Below are 22,102 nucleotides of genomic sequence, written 5' to 3' on the forward strand. Positions count from 1 at the left end.
ACAATGTGTCCGAAGGAGCACGATGCTCACCAAAGGGTCACAATGTGACCAAATCTGAAAAGAGCACGATGCTCACCAAAGGAGCACAATGCTAAAAAGCACAATGTTGTCAGAAGAGCACAATGCATCAAAAGAAGCACGATGTTCAAGTCAGAGGAGCACAATGTGGCAAAAGAGCAAGATGATCAGAAATTGGATAAATTCGAAGGAATTTACTCCAAGTCCACTCCAAAATTGCCTGAAAGACATTTGATCAGAACGGAAAAATATTTATGAAGGCTTGAATATAAAAACTTATCCTAGAAATAAATTCTATCAGATGAATTTATTTCAAAGATTCGTTGGATATTCAAATTGACAATTAAAGTAATATTTTTAGAAACAACTAGAAAATCAAAGTTGTGCTAAAAATAATTACTTTGTCAGGCAAGTTGACAAATCAAATCAAAATTGAAGATCTACTACTGTCAACAATATCAGGCTATGAAGATTCAAAATTCAAATATCAAATTATCCCACTCCAACGGATATATTTGATTGAGTATAAAAAGCCATGAAGACTTGAAGACAAAGAGTGTGAGAAGAACAGAGAAAAACGAGATAGAATACAAGTGCAAAATTCAAAAGTGCTAGTGCTCAAAATATTCAAAGAGACTTAGTCTGAATAGTCTCAAAATCTAGTTGGAGAGAGAAATACAAATCCTTGTATTTGTAAATTGTAGAAAGAGTATAGCTGTGTGCAAAATACTCTAGTGAGTGTAGCTGTGTGCAAAACACTCGTAGTTGCTAAGTGTAGCTGTGTGCAAGACACTTAGTTGGCGTTGAGTATAGCTATGTGCGAAATACTCGGAGTTGAGTGTAGCTGTGTGCGAGACACTCGGAGCAGGCCGGGTGTAGCTGTGTGCAAGACATCCGGAGGAAGTGCCTGTGTAGCACTTGTTCACTATTGTAACTGTGTGTGGAAAATAGTGAATTTCTCCTAGAAGTGAAAGGAGAAAAGTGGACTAGGAAGATTACGCCACTTCCGAACCACTATAAATTGCCTCTCTCATTTACATACCGCACTTACATTATTTGCTATATTTATCTATCTCATCCGACTAACCCGTTTACTATTCACGATTAATCTTTATCATCCGGGTTTAGTGTGTTCTCACGTATGCATGTGACTCAAACTTCTCGAGCTTAAATAGTGATTTATTCTAAGCAAGTTTGACGTGTTGCATGTAACATTCGTCACACGTTCGACGTGATACGATATTTATTTACAATCTTGAATATTGTTATTATATATTGAGTGAACCATCTCCTTTATATATTCAAGATATCTCTGTCACTTTACATATCATTTGTACCTAACTTACTTATACTTGCTCACTTAATTTACTAGTTGGGCATAACTCTTTACTATTATTCCGCTGTGCAGTACAAACTTGCTCTATTTACTTGTTACTTAGAGTTGAAGTTACCAAAGAGTTATTTAATTTGAAAAAGCTTGAAAGTCTATTCACCCCCCCCCCCCCCCCTCTAGACTTTCACCACCCTATCGGGACCAACAAACCTCAATCAGTATCAATACAAAATCATGGCACGCATGCCGAAAGGGAAAACTATCTAAACTACGCCCCAAGCCTCTAGCGCGCTCCAGTGATCTACTCGTCTGTGCCTGAAAACCAAATATATCTGTTCAGCGAGAGATGCTGGTAACCCACTCCAACGCGTTGAAATACAATACATAAAAGATATATACATAGATATACGAAAACCATTTCGAAGCATGAAGATATATCCTAAGAGACTCTAGCTTTCAAAACAGGGGATAGACTCGACAGATAGGGATGAGCACAGTCAACAGTTATATCAAGCATATACAGTTTTCCAGCATAGAGAACAAACACGATAGATAGAGACAAGCACATAACCAAGCATATACAGTTGCTAGCATAAATCCTATAGTCACGTTCTCAAAACACACATAACAACATCTTATCCATATCTCATCACATAAACACACTTTGTTGGCGCCACAGGACCAATCGCATGCCCATACATGAGGGTCAGCGCATATAGCTCTGACACGGCCCCGCAGCACCCTGCCCCGTATCGCAACACGGAGGGGTTGATCGCAACCGACCGATGAACCGCAGCTCATCATAGTGTTTGATCGCAACCAAACAGTGGACCGCAGCCCAAGAGTATGTCATCTGACCGCAGCCAGGAAATATGAACCGCAGCTCATGTAGAAACGTTTGATCGCAACCAAACGGTGAACCGCAGCCCGAGAGTGTAAATCTGACCGCAGCCAGCTTCTGAACTGCAGCTCAGGAATAACCAATCCGATCGCAACCGGATTGGGGTATCATGCACACATAACACATAGCAAGCACATGCAACCCACATTAACACATTGGGAAGGGGGAGAAAACGTATAACAAAACCTATGCGTGATCCTTCACATACTAAGAATAATCCTAAGGGGTACATACTCCTTTTACCTAGGTCAACGGGATACCAATTCAACTAGCATGCAATATATAAGACTCATACAACCTACGAACGGTACCCGAAATATCAAACTAGACATAGGCACGATAGACGGAGTCCGTTGGGACACCACGGGGGTCGGGGAAACATCAAACGGGGAAGCCGGAATCCCGATGTGGGGTGTTTTCCAGCGGGTAGCCGGTGAGTGAGGGTTCACCCGCCGGCTGCCCGCCGGTGGCGTAATTCCGGGCAGCGGGGCCGGCTGCCCGCTGCCGGCGTTGCCCATGTTGGCCGCGGGTAGGTGGCGGGTCCCCTACCCCCCACTGACTCTTTTTCACCAAAAATGCCCCGGGAACCTTTGTGGAACCCGAAACCATGCTTAGACACTTTCAAACGCAATTGACAACAATACGTAGACAATTAATGGATTCAAAAGCAAGAACATACGGCACATAACCTATCATGCTTTTCTAAACATAATCAACACCCAAACATACGAATTCCCACCCAATATACCAAGAACAATACCATACGAGTTCCACGATACAACCTAGGGTTCTAATTACTTTTAAATCAACAAGAACACAATTCATCTTCTAATGTCAAGATTCGGTAGGAATATCACATAAACATCAAGAACATCATATAATCATCCAGAACATCAAGAACACCATATAATCATCAAGAACCTCTTAATACCATCAAGATCATCAAGATCACCCATGGAATCATAACACCAATTACCAAGATCAACATAATGAATCGTCAACACACAAAAATATGGGGGAAATCCTAAGAGGGGAATCATAGCTATGAAAATAGGTTTTGTTGAGACATGGGTTACCTCTTAGCCTTAATTAATTCCTTGGCTATGAAGGGTCTTTCTTTAAGCTTTCTTCTTTCTTGATTTCTCCTAGGGGAATTCTTGGAATTCTTGGTGTGGTGAGAGATTATTGTGGTGGGGGCTCTAGGTGCCTCCTATGTCCCCTATTTATATATCTAAGAGTCCTAATTAGGGCCCAAATACTATAGGCTTGCTAACTCTATTCCTTTTAGGACTAGGGTTGGGTTTAGAGAAGAGGGCCCACGGACTATGGTGGGCCTTTTCCAATTTAATTATTGTGATTTAATTCTTTCTTTGGATAATTGGTTAAATGCTTAACTGGTTTTAGGGGGTGTAACACGGGGTGTTACAGCCTTGGTCCCTACTCGTTATTTTCATGATTATCTACCTGTTATGTCTTGCATTGCATGTTTAGGATGCATATTAGTTCTTATGATTATCCTATGATATTGAGTCTGTTAAATATGCCTTGGGTCTTGATCTTAGATTTAAACTAGAGTCTTGTAAGTATACATGTATTCCAGTTTCAAAATGAGTTTCTTATATCTACTTATATTGTACTTAACGCGTTGGAGTGGGTTACCAGCATCATTCTACGACGGTTGTTATACCGAATGTTTTTCAGGTGACGAGCTTTAGCTTCGGAGCGCGCTAGTCGGAGCCTTGGACTTAGCTTAGTTAGTCTTAGCTCAGTAGTTGGCCTGCGTGCCTTGGGATTGTATTGAATGTTGATTTGAGGATTTCTTATGCTTAGTTAGTTTAGCCTGTGCACCTAGGTTCTCAAACCTAGGTGTGGCATAGCACCCCGACTCTTATGGATAATTTTACGCTCTTTTTGGGATTTAATCAATGGATTCGCCTTCTTTTTATAAGTTTTAAATATCTTGAAATTTATGGGTGTTACACTGATGATCCCACCTGCTACACCCAGGCTGTGGGTCACCCGCAGTGGCGTGATGCCATGGACCAAGAATTTAATGCCTTGCTTCACAATAAGACTTGGGAGCTCATACCAGCAAAGCCAGGCATGAATACCATTGCTTGCAAATGGGTCTACCGCACCAAACGGAAAACAAACGGGTCTATAGAATGGTATAAAGCACGACTAGTCGCCAAGGGGTTTAACCAGGTGGCTGGTGAAGACTTTTTTGATACTTTTAGCCCCGTTGTCAAACCGACAACAGTGCGTTTGCTGTTCTCTCTTGCAGTGTCTCGTGACTGGACCCTGCGCCAACTAGATGTTCATAATGCCTTTCTAAACGGGCGTTTGGCTGGAACCGTCTACATGCTGCAGCCACCAGGATATGAGGAACCTGGTCATCCAAACCATGTGTGTCATCTACGACGCTCTTTATATAGCTTGAAGCAGGCCCCACGTGCCTGGTTTAAGCGTCTTCGTGATTTTTTACTTAATACAGGTTTCGCATCTTCAAAGACGAATGTATCTCTCTTTCACTACTCCGCTGGCCCCGCCAGAGTGTTTCTGCTAATCTATGTGGACGACATAATTATGATGGGCAATGATCCTGTCCTAATTGACTCACTACTACAGTGCCTCTCAACCGCGTTCAAGATTCGGGACCTTGGTAAACCGACTTTTTTTCTTGGTATTGAGACTCTTTTCAGTCACGACAATCTGGTTCTTTCTCAGCGTCGGTATATAGGTGATCTCCTAAACCGAGCTGGTATGACGGATTGCAAGCCGCTCGCAACCCTCGCGTCTATGACGAAAGCTATCACCCCAGCTGAGGTAGAGTTCGATAATCCTACACAATACAGACGTTTGGCAGGTGCTCTTCAATACCTGACTATCACACGTCCCGATCTCTCCTTTGCGGTCAACCGCCTATGTCAGTTTATGCACACTCTGACAGTTGAGCATTGGGGCCTCCTAAAGCGTGTGTTACGGTACATTAAAGGCACCCTCAACTATGGTCTTCATCTCTCAGGCTCGCCCTCTTCAAACGTCCATGCCTACTCCGACTCTAATTGGGCTGGGTGTCCAGTAGATCGCAAGTCCACCAGTGGTTATGTGGTGTTTCTCGGGACTAACTTGGTCTCCTGGGTCTCTCGCAAGCAGCGCACCATTGCTCGCTCATCGCCTGAGGCAGAATACAAGGGTTTAGCAAACGTTGCAGCTGAAGTAACATGGGTTGTGTCACTCCTCCGTGAACTGGGTCTTGATTCAGGTTCTCCGGCCACTCTATGGTGTGATAACCTTGGCGCCACATACTTATGCGCCAATCTGGTCTTTCATGCACGGACTAAACATATCGAGATTGATTTCCGCTTTGTCCGTGATAAGGTTGCTTCCGGGGATTTTTTGGTGAATTTCGTGTCTACGAAAGATCAGCTAGCCGACATCTTCACGAAGCCTCTACCAGCTCCGCACTTCGAAACTCTACGTGACAAGCTTAATGCTATCTCCCTCCAACTTTCAGCTTGAGGGGGTGTGTTAAGATATATTTTGTTATATTAGGAATAATTGTATTAATTACCTAGTCAATAGCCTATTAGTTAGGTTGCAAATTTTATTCCTAGTATTGTAATCTTCAGAGATTGATTCAATCAATAACAAACTACATTCATTGTTAGAACTCGGATTGTCATTTGCCAGAACTTCAAGTTCATACGTATGAAGACTACCCATCAATTCTCCTACACTTTTCCTTTCCCATCCGGCATTCTCTTGGATCGCAGTCACTTTCATCCGGAATCTTTTGGGTAGTGATCTCAAGATCTTCTTGACAACACGATCTTCTTGAAACGGTTCACCAAGTACAGCGGCTCTATTCATCAGACTCTGAATTCTACTGTGGAAGACACAGATGTTATCATCTTCATCCATCCTTAGTGCCTCAAATTCTAATAGAACCATCTGAAGCTTAGACTGCTTTACGTCGATGGTACCCTCACAAAGGGTTTCAAGAATTTCCCAAGCTTTCTTTGCCTCTTTCATTCCAGTAACTTGAGTGAAGACAGATTCATGCAGAGATCCGACAATCGAATTCAGGGCTTTGTTGTTGAGGTCTGATGCAGTTATTTCAGCCTCAGTCAATTCCTCCATGGGTTTTGCAGATGTGGTTCCATTTGCATTCTGAACAGTAGGGGGTTTCCATCCAATGATAATGGTTCGATAAACCGTGTTCCTTGTGCCTGGAAGTAAATTTCCATGCGAGCTTTCCAGAATGAGTAGCTGTGACCATCCAATTCTGGGGGTTTCGTGTTTGCCTCCATCCTGATACACTCAGACGACCAGCCAAGACACAAGCAGAGAGAAACACACACAGATAGACAGAAAACGCAAAAAACGAAGTACCAAAACACAACAAAAAGCTTTCCCGTTTGGATCAAGTCATTGTTTAGACTTAAAAGCTCTGATACCACATGTAATTTTGTATGAATTGGTTGACTAACTATTATTACCTACTTTTCTTAACAAACAGATGGTGTGCAATATCAATCGCACATTATCAACCAGATAGTCAAACAGAGAAAACACCAGACAACGAAAAGTGCAGAAAAGGTAAACAAGAAACCCAAGATTTGGTTACCCAGTTCGATACAGTGCGTATCTACATCTAGGGGACGATCACTAATCCGTCCAATCCACTAACCCAACTTCAAAGTACAAAGGTGGAGAAGTACAATCTCACCCGAGTTACAATACAAGGTAACTACCCAATCTACCTTGAACTTAGTGGATTGTGAAGTCGGAGATCTACGCACTCAGAGGTCCACGAAAGTCCCTTCCATGGAGATCAGTCTCTGGTGCAGTCCGCTTCATGACGGGATCCTTCACTGCATCCAACAGTTGCGTGATCTTGTTGTCGACTGGTTTAAGCTCAAAATGTTCTTCTCAAATTCATCAACTCATATCACCATGAATAACAAGTCTTGAGAAGAGCTTTTTCGAACCAGAGAGAGAATGTAATACTCAAGTGCTATCTTTTTTATTCCGGAGTGTATCGGATGGAATCATTAGTCTTTCAATGAATCAACACTTTAGAATATATAGTCTCTGGTTCAGGGAGGTAGCTGTAATCTATCAAATCCAACTACTTCTTAGAAAGATTACATCGATACCCTTTTGAGGGGAGGAGACAACCAAGGTCTTTCTTGTAAAAACACCTCAAGGCATAACTGCCTTCTGCTAGCGCATACGCTCCTTAGACAGTCAGTCTTCTTATCAGCTTCTAGTCTTCACATAAGCTTCTGATGCATTCCCTGATCAATCAGGTCTTCATCTAGTCTTTAGACAGACTCTGACACGGCCTAACTACTTTGCCATAATAATAAAGCCAATTACAAAGTTGGGGTTTAACTATCTAACCAAAACACTAACAATATTGCAGCAGCAAATTGTGCTACTCAAGCAGTTTAGCTGAGGATAATTTTGGAGTTTTTACAACACAAGCAGAAAGCACCTACAACTATTTTATGTGACAACAAGTCTGCAATTTTGTTGTCCAATAATCCTGTCTTTTATGGTCACAGCGAATACATTGATATCAAGTATCACAAAATCAGAGAGTTTGTTGCTGAAAAATAAATCAACATTAGGTATTGTTTAAGTGAATGTCAAGTTTTAAATATCTTTACGAAATGGTAATTGAAGAAGGAAATTGGGGGATGAGTGGTTAGTTAGTTCAGTAGCGTAAGTGGGTTAGTGTTTAAATTTTTTTAGCTATAATTATTTGTTTCTTTTATTGTAAATAGATTGTAGTATAATACATTTTAACATCATGAAAAGTAATAAAAATTCTTAAGGTTGTTTCATTTTTCTTCTCCTTTCAACTATATATAAATATTTGATATATCTATATATCAAGCATTAAGCAAAGCTTAGTTGCAGAAGAGTGAGCAACTAATAACGAAGCAGAAGGCGACGAACCGATCGACGTCGTCAGGTGGGCTCAGGATAAGAGCGGTGGCACGGCGGCCACGAAGCATGATAGAGAGCTCGACCGCTCCTTTCTCATAAAATCTTAAGTTACGCAACTTGTAAGATAAACTCTCAAAAAAATTTAAGGTATTGGCCAAAGAAACCTCCGAAATTAGCGCTTCAAAGAAAGAACTTTTGAGAAATCCCATTTCTGCACACAACAGTAACGACTAACGAGTGTCTCATTGTCTCTGTGTGTGTGTGTGTTCTTGGGGAGGAATAAAGACTGGGCTTTTGATGAGCGGTTAGTTGAGTGGCGATGACGGTGAAAATGAGGGGAGGTGTGGCGGTGGTGCTCGCGTTGGTTCTGTTGCAGTGCTTGGCGCCGTTTGCCGCCAATGTGACGTATGATCACCGTGCATTGGTCATTGACGGCAAACGGAGGGTCTTGATCTTCGGCTCCATCCACTATCCTCGGAGCACTCCTGATGTGAGAAAGCTTCCTCTCCTCATTCTCTCTCTCTGTTAAGCTCTTGTATCTTTCCCAATTGTTGAAGACCCCAACATAGCTTTCATAGCCCCGAGGTTAATTGATTCAACATTAGAATCATTTATAATTTCATCTTTAATTTTATTATCTAAATATATAATAAAAAAATTCATCGCACGCGCATCGCACGGGTAATTGGGCAATATTTGTATAATTACCTAATAATTATTATAGTAATTAAGAAATTAATTGCACAGATATTAGTATAATTGATTAATAATTATTATGGTAATTAAGTTAATAATTACACATATATTAGTATAATTAGAATTAATCTTATAATCAAATAAATGTACACTTTCAAATATTAAAATTGTTTATAATTTCATCTATAATTTTATTATCTAAATATATAATAAAAAATTGTATCCGTGCATCGCACGGGTAATTTACTAGTTATCATAGTAAGAGCATTGCAATGTACATTATCCTTAAAGATACTCGGATAGGGCTTGAGGATTTGATCAAAGCTAAAGCGGGTGATTGTTATTCTTGCAGGATTAGATAACACTTTGGCTAACATGGACTCTAAAAATAAAAATAAAAATAAAAAATTCAAATCATCAAATGCATATGGTGATTGACTAAGGTAAAGATAGATTGAACCCGGCACTCCGGCAGTTGCAATATAAAAATTTCACTAAAAATTTTTGCAAGTTTCAATGTTGCACTAAAAATAAAGAGTTCTATTACATGGACTCTAAAATTTTATTCCTCAACTTTTACTTCTTGATATGACAGACACTGATAAGCTATTTTTTTTATGTGGATCACAATACAAATGTCTATATCAAGATTTTGTGTGTGTGAGTAAAAATTGAGAGTAACAAATGGGAATACACATAATATTTTCTAAAAATAAACGTACACTTGTCGGTAATACATACAAAGTAACAACTTTGTGTGTCGAGCCAACTATTATTTTAGTAAGGAAAATACTACTTCTACTCCTAAATTCAACTCCGAACTTTTACTTCCTTTTCACAAAATTTTTATGTTGACATTTTCATTAGGACCCACATGATGAAGATAACAAATCATCAATTGCCACATCAGGGAGTAAAAGGGAGGGAGTAGAACTAGAGAGTACATGTAGTAGAACTCTTTTAGTAATAATCACAACCATATAATAATAATAATAAAATTTTAAGAATATATATATATATATATATATATATATATATATATATATATATATATATATATATATATATATATATATATATATATATATATTAGTATTTGCCCCGTGCGATGCACGAACAAAAATTTATAAGTATTGTTGTAATGTTATGATATAAAGCAGAACTAATTTTATTAAAAATGTAAGTATAGTTATACATTTTAATATTTAAAAGTTAAGACAATAAAGATGACAAAAAATGCATTCATATTGCTAATCTCATTTGCAATAATGATCTTACAAAGTTAAACGGACAGAGAAAGACTCGGACTACCTCGTGGTTTACACACACAAAAAATAATGATCTTACAAATCTATTAATATGCATTCACACTTAGGCGAATTTTATATTTTCGTACTTGATTTTACTTTACCTAACTTTCTTTGTAAACTATTAAAAAACTAATCAATATTACAAACTATTAAAAAGTTAGTGTATATATATATATATATCTACTATATACTAATAAGAGCCCAAGAGAGTTAGGCCTATAATGGGCAGAAAAAAAGGCGGTCACATTTATTAATCAAATGAATGGCTCAGATTGATCAAATTTTAATTTTTCCTTAAGATTTCCTAATTTATCCTTAATGAATATGATTATCCGTTAACTTTTCCGTTAAATATTACCTTTTCCGTTAATTTCTGATAGTTCACCGTTAACTTACTCATTTTCAATAAGAAAGCTCTTATGTTCGAATCTCATCCCAGTCAAAGTTGGCATAATTAGTACTCTATTTTACTCTTATTAAATTAAATAATAATTTAGTAGCTACATCAAAAAATAATACATATGCATTTCTTTAATTTAGAATTATGAGTCTACAATGTCTTTATTAAAAAAAAAAATTATTCATTATCAATAAATTAAATAAGTCAAATAATTTCATTAGTTATATTGTCTTTATTTTTGTCAAATATAAAAATTCTTTACATTCAAATTCAGCAATTGATTATATTGGCTACATTGTCCCTACAATGTCTTTATTAAAAAAAAAAATCATTATCAATAAATTAATTAAGAGAAATAATTTTATTAGTTATATTGTTTTTATTTTTCTCCAATGTAAAAATTCTTTACATTCAAATTCATCAATTGATTATATTCACTACATTGTCTATTATCTTTTTTGTGCACTATTTTTTAATTAAATATCAAAGTTATAATACAAAATAATGCTATATATTTATTTACCAAGTATTTTATTAATACCATGAAAAAATTAAAAAATATATATTTATTAAAGTCAATCATATTAACTACTTGAGGGATTTGTTGACAAAGAGAGTATTCAAATCACACAACAAATTGAAGTGAGAACTATCTCACAATGTCCTTGTTTGACAATCAACAATTAGCGGTTAGCATTAGCATATTTGACCTGCAAATTATATCAACGATTGGTAAAAAGATATTTAAAAAAGTTAGTTGTTTAGATTAACATGTAAAATGACCTAACGGTATACATATATTTAATAATAATAATAATAATAATAATAATAATAATAATAATAATAATAATAATAATAATAATAATAATAATAATAATAATAATCCTTCTATATATTAAAGCCATATAGCCATAGCCAATCAAATTGTTGCATTTTCCCGCCCATATAAATCTACGTAGTTTTGAACATTAGGATGTTAAACATCAGTTTTTTTTTTTTTCATTTACTAGTATTTGCACCCGTGCGATGCACGGAATGAATTTGTTGTAATATATTATGAATATAGGAATCGATATATAATTATTTAAATTAGAACATCAAATTGTATATAGTACAATTAAAGATATGGTTTGGATCGTTTATATATTTTGATGTTATCATTGCTTAAATTTGTGTAAATAATTGCTCGAATTAATATATAATGTCTAGATGTACGCATACAGTACTATAACTTTGAAGATTTTATTTATCATTGTTTAGTATTTTCATAAATTAGGCAAATGTGTTTGTTCTCTAACAACTCAGTTATAGAAATGAATTACTATGCTTATTCATTTGTATGGAAGATATATTTTTTTGTCTAGATATATAGCAATTTTTTATTTTTATTTAAAAAAATAAAACTTAATATCACCGATTACATTTACACATTATTGAAACCTCTTTGTAGACAACATTGGTAGTGGCAACACAATCTTGTTCATCTTCGTCTAGAGCTAACACCTTCAATCCACCATGACAGGTTACTTGGGTGAAAATATATAATGGTAGAATATCACGCAATTAGTTATCTTTTTATATTTTCAGTTAATTAGTAATATCATATTCATTTTCAGCCAATTATTCTTTTTTATTTTCAGTCAATTAGTCAATTAAAATATCAAATGCAGTGATATTTTTACCTAATTTTCATTCCATTTTCAATTGATGATGTAGATATTATTATTGAAATATTTCCGTTCCATTTTTTATTTACCTTTACTATTATTTAAAATATGCATTTACTATTGATAAATGATAATGTAGAATATTATTATTGAAATAATTTTTCCATTTTTTATTTTCCTTTACTTCTAAATAAAAAAAAATTTTAAAAAAAATTGGACTTCATGATACTTGCCTGCATTGATAGGCAAACAATTATATTTATAAGAGGAGCATTGCTCCTATTATATAGAGGAGCTCTCCTCTTTTCAAACATTTTCAATGTAAGATCAAAATGATCTCACATCATTTATAAAGGGAACCCGTGGCTCCCTTTTGTCTTCTTCTTGTATATATTTTTTAATTTTAACTTTATTTTGAATATCGTTTTGTTTGGATTATTATTATTATTATTATTATTATTATTATTATTATTATTTGATTATTGATAAAATTTGCCAAAATTTTAACAAATTCTCCATTTTAACAATTTATCTTTAATAAAAAAAATATTATTTAATAACTCAGTAATTTGTTCCAAACTGCTAAAACTAAAACAACACATATATATTTTGGGTTAATATTTCCCAGACCCCTTAATAAATTAAAAAATTAGAAGAAAAAAAAAAGCCACTAAAATAAGGTTTCTTAAATAAGAGTCTTTTGACTCGTTGGGCTCAATATGTTGAGAAAGTTTATATGAACAGATGTTACATGTAACATGGTCAACCGAATAGTTATGCTGTGGAACCATGTCTACCTTGCAAGGTGGACACAATTTTATGCTCATAATTACTGAACTATATGTTCATAATTATAAAGCTATATATCTATAATCTTTGAGCTTCGTATTCATAATTATTGAACTCTATATTTACAATTACAAAACTGTATATGTTCATAATTATAAAGCTATATATTCATAATTTTTGAATTTCATATTCACAATTATTGAATCTCTATATTCATAATTACATAACTATATGTTCATAATAATGTTCACAACACTGTGTTCATAATTATAGAACTATATGTTTATAATTTTTGAACAATGTATTCATAATTATGAACAATTTTCAAACTGTGTCTACCTTGCAAGGTGGACACGGTTTCATAGCATAATTTACCGGGTCAATAGTACTTTTAAAAAAAACATTTAGACTTCTCAATACTTGCGCACATTGACGAACAAACAATTATGTTTGTAATATGAGCATTGCTCCTCTTATATAGAGGAGCTCAAAAGCTCCTCTTTCCAAACATTTTCAATATGGGATCAAAATGATCCAACATCATTTACAAAGTGAGCCCGTGGCTCTCTTTTGTCTCCTACTTATTATTTTTAATTTTAATTTTATTTTGTATATCGTTTTTTGGATTATTATTATTATTATTATTATTATTATTATTATTATTATTATTATTATTATTATTATTATTATTATTATTATTTGATTATTGATAAATTCACCAATATTTTAACAAATTTGTTATTTGAACATTTTAACTTTATTCAAAACACCAAAAATATTATATAATAACTTAGTAATTTGCTGCAAACTGCTAAAAACTAATACAATACATACATTTTGGGTTAATCTTTCACAACCCTCACTAATAATAAATAATAAATAAAACTAAAAGAAGAAGACAAAGCTAAGGTTTCTTAAATAAAAACATTTTGACTTCTCAATACTTACCCACATTGATGGGCAAACAATTATGTTTGTAAGAGGAGCATTGCTCCTCTTATATAGAGGAGCTCTTTCTTTTCAAATTAAACATTTTCAATGTGGGATCAAAATGTGTTTGCATCATTGCTCCTCTTATATAGAGGAACTCTTTCTTTTCAAACATTTTTAATATGGGATCAAAATGATCTCACATCATTTACAAAGGGAGCCCGTGGCTGACTGGCTACCCCTTGTTTGTTTTTTTTTGTAAATAATTTTAAATTTATTTTATATATAGTTGTATTTGGATTATTATTATTATTATTATTATTATTATTATTATTATTATTATTATTATTGTTGTTGTTGTTGTTGTTGTTGTTGTTGTTGTTGTTGTTGTTGTTGTTGTTGTTGTTGTAATTTGATTATTTGACAAAGTCGTCAAAATTTTAAGAAATTCGCCGGTTTAACATTTTATATTTAATCAAAACACCAAAAATATTATTTAACTATCTATATTCATAATTACATAACTATATGTTCATAATTATGTTCACAACACTATTATATGCTCATAATTTTTTAACTATATATATTCATAATATTGAACAATCTTAGAACCGTGTCTACCTTGTAAGGTGGACACGATTCAATAGCATAATTTGTCAGGTCAATAGTATTACACAAAAAGCGTTTGGACTTCTCACTATTTACCCACAGTGATAAATTAGTTGAATAGATTTTAGTAAAATTAAGAAATTATTATTTTGCTAATTAAAGAATTAAGTGTAGTAAAGCTAATAATGGCAAGATTAGTACAGTAATAATCATTATTCTATTACACTAAAAATTATTCAATTCATATTACTATACAGTTATTATTATTCACTAGTATTTGCACCCGTGCGATGCACAGAATGAATTTGTTGTAATATAGTAAGAATACATGAATCGATATATAATTATTTAAATTAGAACATCCAATATTATATAGTGCAATTAAAGATATGGTTTGCATCGTTTATATATTTTGATGTTATTATTGTTTGAATTTGTGTAAATAATTGCTCAAATTAATAGCTAATGTCTAGATGTACACCTATGGTGCTATAACTTTGAAGATTTTATTTATCATTATTTAGTATTTTCATAAATTAGGCAAATGTGTTCGTTCTCTAACAATTCAGTTATAGAAATGAATTGGTATCCTTATTCATTTGTATGGAAGATATATTTTTTTGTCAAGATATATAGCAATTTTTTCATTTTAAAAAAAAAAAACTTAATATCCCCGATTATATTTACACATTATTGAAACCTCTTTGTAGACGACATTGGTAGTGACAACGCAATCTTGTTCATCTTCATCTAGAGCTAACACCTTCAATTCATCGGGACAGGTTATTTGGGTTAAAATATATAATGGTAGAATATTACTCAATTAGTTATCCTTTTATATTTTCACAATTAGTGATATCAGATTCATTTTCATCAAATTATTATTATTTTTTTATTTTCAGTCAATTAGAATATCAAATGCAGTGATATTTTTACCTAATTTTCGTTCCATTTTTAATTGATGATGTAGATATTATTATTGAAATATTTCCGTTCCATTTTTAATTTACCTTTACTATTGTAAAAAATATGCATTTACTATTGATAATGTAGAATATTATTATTGAAATATTTTTTTCCTCAAATTTTTAATTTTCATTCCATTTTTAATTAAAATGCAATGATCTGACCATTTATTTGTCTTTTTTTAGTCAATTATGGATCATTTTTTATTTGCAGTCAATTATTAATATTCATTTCATTTTATATTTTCAGTCAATTAGTAATATTAGATTCATTTTCAGTTAATTATTTTTTTTTTATTTTCAGTCAATTAGAATATAGATGTAGTGATATTTTTACCTAATTTCCGTTACATTTTAATTTGATGATTTTTAATTTACATTTACTATTTTTTAAAATATGTCTTTACTACTTGATGATGTAAAATATTATTACTGAAATATTTCCTTTCCATTTTTAATTTTCCTTTACTTCTAAAAAATTTTTTTTAAAAAAAAAAACTTTGTATATTGTTTTGTTTGGATGATGATGGTGGTGGTGGTGGTGGTGGTGGTGATTATTGATCAATTCGCCAAAATTTTAATAAATTCAGTCATTTTAACATTTTAGCTTTAATCGAAACACCAAAATATATTATATAATAACTCAGTAATTTGCTCCAAACTGCTAAAAATTAATACAACACATACATTTTGGGTTAATTTTCCACAACCCCCACTAATAATAAATAAATAAATAAAAACTAAAATAAAAAGACAAAGTTAAAGCTTCTTAAATAAGAACCTTTTGACTTCTTAATACTTGCCTACATTGATGGGCAAGCAATTATGTTTATAAGAGGATCATTGTTCCTTTTATATAGATGAGCTCTCTCTTTAATTATTTCGTGCCATTTTCAATCAAGTATTAATTATCATTTATTTTTTCAATTAGCCTAACTTTCATTCCATTTTTATTTTCAATCAATGATACTTTTCTAATATATAATAATTAGTTAATTATTAATAAAATATTTTATATATTTCCAGTAATATATTCTGTATCATTTTTAATCGAGTATTAATTATCATTTCCCGTTTTCAATATATATATATATATATATATATATATATATATATATATATATATATATATATATATATATATATATATCATTTCCTTTTCCAACCATGCCATTTTTTTCTCATTCAAAGATTTTTTTTTTTGATACATATTAATTAGTTAATTATTTATAACAGATTTTTTTTATATATTTCTAGTAAATTATTAATAACAGATACCTTTTCCAATTTACATATACAATAGTTAATCCGTTTCCTTTCCTACATAGTTAATATGGGGATCATTTTTTTCTTAAAATATATTATACTATAATTTATGTATTCTGTGTCATTTTTAATATCAGTGAATTATTTTTCTAATTAACAAATACATTTTTCAATTGTGCTAATTTCCATGTCATTTCTATTCTTAGTCAAATATTATTTTTATACATATCAATTAGTTTATACTATAAATATTAATATAATTACCGATATATATTTTTAATTTATATATTTCATGACATTTCCAATCAAATAGTAATTATTATTTCCTTTTGTAATTGGACTAATTTTCATTCCATTTTTATTTTCAATCAATGATTCTTTTTTATTACATATTAAGTAGTTATTTATTAATAACACATTTCTTTATTTTCAGTAATATATTCTGATCTATTTTAATCAAGTATTAATTATCATTTTATTTTTTAATTAGCCTAATTTTCATGTCATTTTTATTACCAACGAATAATTCTTTTTAATATATATTAATTATATTAGATAATTATTAATATAATGTTTTTTATTTTCAATAAATTATTAATAACAGATACCTTTTTCTAATTTACATATACTATTGTTAATGTGTTTCATTTTCGGCATTGTTAATTTGGATATTTTTTTTAATAAATAAAATATTATACCATAATTTGTATATTTTGATTCATTTTTAATTTCAGTCAATTATTTTTATCATTAAACTTCCTGCAATATATTATATGCCATTTTTAATTAAGTATTAATTATCATTTCGTGTTTTCAAATATATATATATATATATATATATATATATATATATGTATATATATGTATATGTATATATATATGTATATATATATATATATATATATATATATATATATATATGTATATGTATATATATATATATATATATATATATATATATCTCATTTCCTTTTTCAACCATGCCATTTTTTTCTCATTCAATGATTCTTTTTTGATACATATTAATTAGTTAATTATTTATAACAGATTTTTTTAATATTTTTAGTAAATTATTAATAACAAATATATTTTTCAATTTACATATACAATAGTTAATCCGTTTCCTTTCCTACATAGTTAATATGGGGATCGTTTTTTTTCTTAAATATATATTATACCATAATTTATGTATTTTGTGGCATTTTTAATCACAGTCAATTATTTTTTCAATTTACCTATAGTATTGTTTGGGCTGTTTGGCCATTTTTCTTTTTCATTTGAGTTAATTTGAAATTATTTTTAATTTTTAATTAAGTATTAATAATCATTAAATTTTCCAATTGTGCTAATTTTCATGTCATTTCTATTCTTAGTCAAATATTGTTTTAATACATATCAATTAGTTTATACTATAAATATTAATATAATTGTCGATATATATTTTGAATTTATATATTTCATGTCATTTTCAATCAAATATTAATTATTATTTTCTTTTCTAATTGGAGTAATTTTAATTTTATTTTTATTTTCAATCAATGATTCTTTTTTATTGCATATTAATTAGTTATTTATTAATAACATATTTCTTTATTTCCAGTAATATATTGTAATCCATTTTAATCAAGTATTAATTATCATTTTCTTTTCCGGCCTAATTTTCATGTCATTTTTATTACCAATCAATAATTCTTTTTTAATACATATTAATTAGATAATTATTAATATAATTTTTTTATTTCCAATAAATTATTAATTATTATTTCCAATTTACATATACTATTGTTAATTCGTTTCATTTTTGACATTGTTAATTTGGAGATCTTTTTTTAAAAATATATCATAATTTGTATATTTCGTGTCATTTTTAATCTCAGTCAATTATTTTATACTTTCTCAACTTACTGAAACACAAAGAACCAATAACACCTCCATTAAGGCTCAAACTTACAACCTTCCAAATGGAAGTCCAACCCAGATACCATTAGACCACATAGTCTCGATACATATCAATTAATTTATACTATAATTATTAATATAATTGTCGATATATATTTAGAATTTATATATTTTATGCCATTTTTAATCAAATATTAATTATCGTTTTCTTTTTCAATTGGTCTAATTTGCATGCCATTTTTATTCTCAGTCAATGATTTTTTAATACATATTAATTAGTTAATTATTAATAACATATTTATATATATATTTTTATTTTCAGTAATATATTCTGTGTCATTTTTAATCAAGTATTAATTATCATTTCCTTTTCAAATTGATCTACTTTTCATGCCATTTTTATTCTCAGTCAATGATTCTTTTAAATACATATTAATTAGTTAATTATTAATAATAATTTTTTTTTAATATTTCTATGTTGAAGTGATTTTATGATACTAACAACTATTATTGTAAATAAGTTTCTTGTGTAAATACGATATGTAACCTTTATTCATTTTAAAGTTTTGTTATGTAATATAGGAAACATTGCGATATTACAATTGAAAAAAAAAATACTATTATTTTATTGATTTCCAAAAACATACTATCAATTAAATAAGATTTGATATTTAAAATGGGTAATTAGCTAAAATAATAAACTTTTAATACACTGTTTTAAAATAACAAATTATTACAAACATCTTAGTAAATAACAAAAGAAAATCTATATTCTCATTTATTAGTAATTCTGATTACACCAAGACTAATTAATCTATATATTAATTGTGCAAGTTAGGTGTTGCCACATCCTTTACTAACATCCATGTTAATTTGTCCAATGTCTAAACTCATGACTCATCTGTATAATCTTCATCACAATTAAATTAAAAAGAATATGATAGTTGTTAATCCATCCCATGTCTAAACTCATAAATACAATCTTCATCACAATAAAATAAAAAAGAATATTATGATAAAGAATTGGATATGATACATCTACAATTCAATTTTCATGCATGAAATATATTCACAAAATAAAAAAAATAATAAAGTAATTAATAAATATAATATACAAACAACTTGCTAAAGTGCTTACCTGAAATAGTTGCGAAATATTGCATTTTTTTAAAATAAAACTACCAATAAAATATACTTTATTAAATTTATATACTACTTTTTCAATATATGCAATTGCATATATATTAATAAGACCTAAATATGAAACTTTTAATTTTCATTTACATGATTGTATAGTAAATTCTGTATGGTACTACACAACAAAGGAATAATCCTTATTCACAGAGATTGAACAATGTTATTGATACATCAACAAACTAAGCCTAAAATTATTCAGGAAAAAAAATACAGTATTAATATGATATATATATATATATATATATATATATATATATATATATATATATATATATATATATATATATTAAAAATATAATGGTAGTGAATATAAACATGAAAAAAAAAAATAATACACATATATTTACGATTCGCACTCCTTTGAGTTGTCATCCCCACAATAAAAATTAGGCATGTCTAATTATGCCTAATATATTGAATGTTAATGGTCATAATTAAAATTAAATATTCACCATAATTAAATTTAACCAATATAATAATATATTCTGCACGGTAAATGTTATTAGGCATGTCTAATTATGTCTAATATATTGAAGTCCTATAATACACGAAAATAGGAATAGTGGAATACTATTAGGATGTAAATGGAGATGAATATAAAATTACTATAATTTGATTTGATTTGAGTCTGATTATGCCTAATATATTGAAGTCCTATAATACACGGAAATAGGAATATATCTAATATAAATGGAGATGAATATAAAATTACTATAATTTGATTTGAATATAATGGCATATAATAAATCTATATATAAATAATGGATGATATTACATAAATGTCTCTAAGTTTTGGGGGAAAAATTTAGCTAGGAGGATTTTACTTTTAATTATAGTTATATAGATAGATTAGGATTATTGTTATGCGTGTACATACATATATTTGATTTGGACTTGTGTACCAAGGCTCAATATAATAAAATGGGCTACGAAGATATCATGTCAAAAGTAGCTTAAAGAATATAATATAAATTAGGCAAAATAATTTATTTATTTAAGGTAGAAAATACTAATTTATATTTATAGGCATAAAATACTAATTTAAAAGGAAAGAATAATAATTTATTTATTTATTTAAGTTAATAACATCATTATTATTATTATATTATATTATACTACAGATATATAAATAAATAAATATATATATATATATATATATATATATATATATATATACATATATATATATATATATATATATATATATATATATATATATATATGTATGTATGTATATTATAAAAATGTTGTAAAATGAACTATGCTTGTTAAAAAAAACATAGAAACTTGAATGGCATGTACAAATCTCAAAATCAACATACTAACTCTAAGTTTCAGAAAATCTTACAAAATCATCAAAATTACCGTCTTTATCATCCTCGATCGCATCTCTACAATCTTTCATAAAAACTAAACCAATATGGTTCTGTTACAAATGCTCTTCCTCCTCAATTTTCTTTTGTTGAAGTAGAGCCTCCTTAAATATCTTCAAACTCATACCAGACGATATAAACTGCAAAACATATTGAAGTACGTGAGAATATAGTTAGAAAAATGTAAAAAATTCATACAAAAAGAAAGCAGAGAGATGAGTCTGAGATTCTTTGATTGAAGAAGCCCTTGTATTTATAGGTAGAAAATACTAATTCAAAAGGAAAGTATAATAATTTATTTATTTAAGGTAGTAAAATTATTATTATTATTTATTTTATTTAATTTCCATTTGACATTTACTTACCAAATAAGTTTTACTACAAAAATTTTGGGGGGAAAATTTGTTAGGAGGATTTTACTTTTATATATATATAGATATAGATATAGATATGGTAATTAATAGGTTGTTTTTATATTTGGTAATTAAGTGACAAATTACTATAGATATATTACTTTTTTGCTCATAATTTTTGAACTATATATATTCATAATATTGAACAATCTTAGAACCGTGTCTACCTTGTAAGGTGGACACGATTCAATAGCATAATTTGTCGAGTCAATAGTACTACACAAAAAGTGTTTGGACTTCTCACTACTTACCCACAGTGATAAATTAGTTGAATAGATTTTAGTAAAATTAAGAAATTATTATTTTGCTAATTAAAGAATTAAGTGTAGTAAAGCTAATAATGGCAAGATTAGTACAGTAATAATCATTATTCTA

The 22,102-nt window shown here is 30.2% G+C and overlaps 1 protein-coding gene across 1 annotated transcript in view; it reads left to right on the plus strand.

Annotated features, from left to right (window-relative positions):
* Positions 1–8,486: 8,486 nt before the first annotated feature.
* The window catches only part of LOC109173120 (beta-galactosidase 8-like), a 35,873-nt gene continuing 22,257 nt past the window's right edge, over positions 8,487–22,102 (plus strand). Inside the window, exon 1 of the mRNA XM_019322383.1 lies at positions 8,487–8,571. Within this exon, the coding sequence (XP_019177928.1) occupies positions 8,533–8,571 (39 nt within the window). The 5' untranslated portion in view covers positions 8,487–8,532. The remainder of the gene's footprint in view (positions 8,572–22,102) is intronic.

The sequence above is a fragment of the Ipomoea nil genome, unplaced genomic scaffold (assembly GCF_001879475.1).
Source record: "Ipomoea nil cultivar Tokyo-kokei standard unplaced genomic scaffold, Asagao_1.1 scaffold0146, whole genome shotgun sequence".
Classification (NCBI taxonomy): Eukaryota; Viridiplantae; Streptophyta; class Magnoliopsida; order Solanales; family Convolvulaceae; genus Ipomoea; species Ipomoea nil.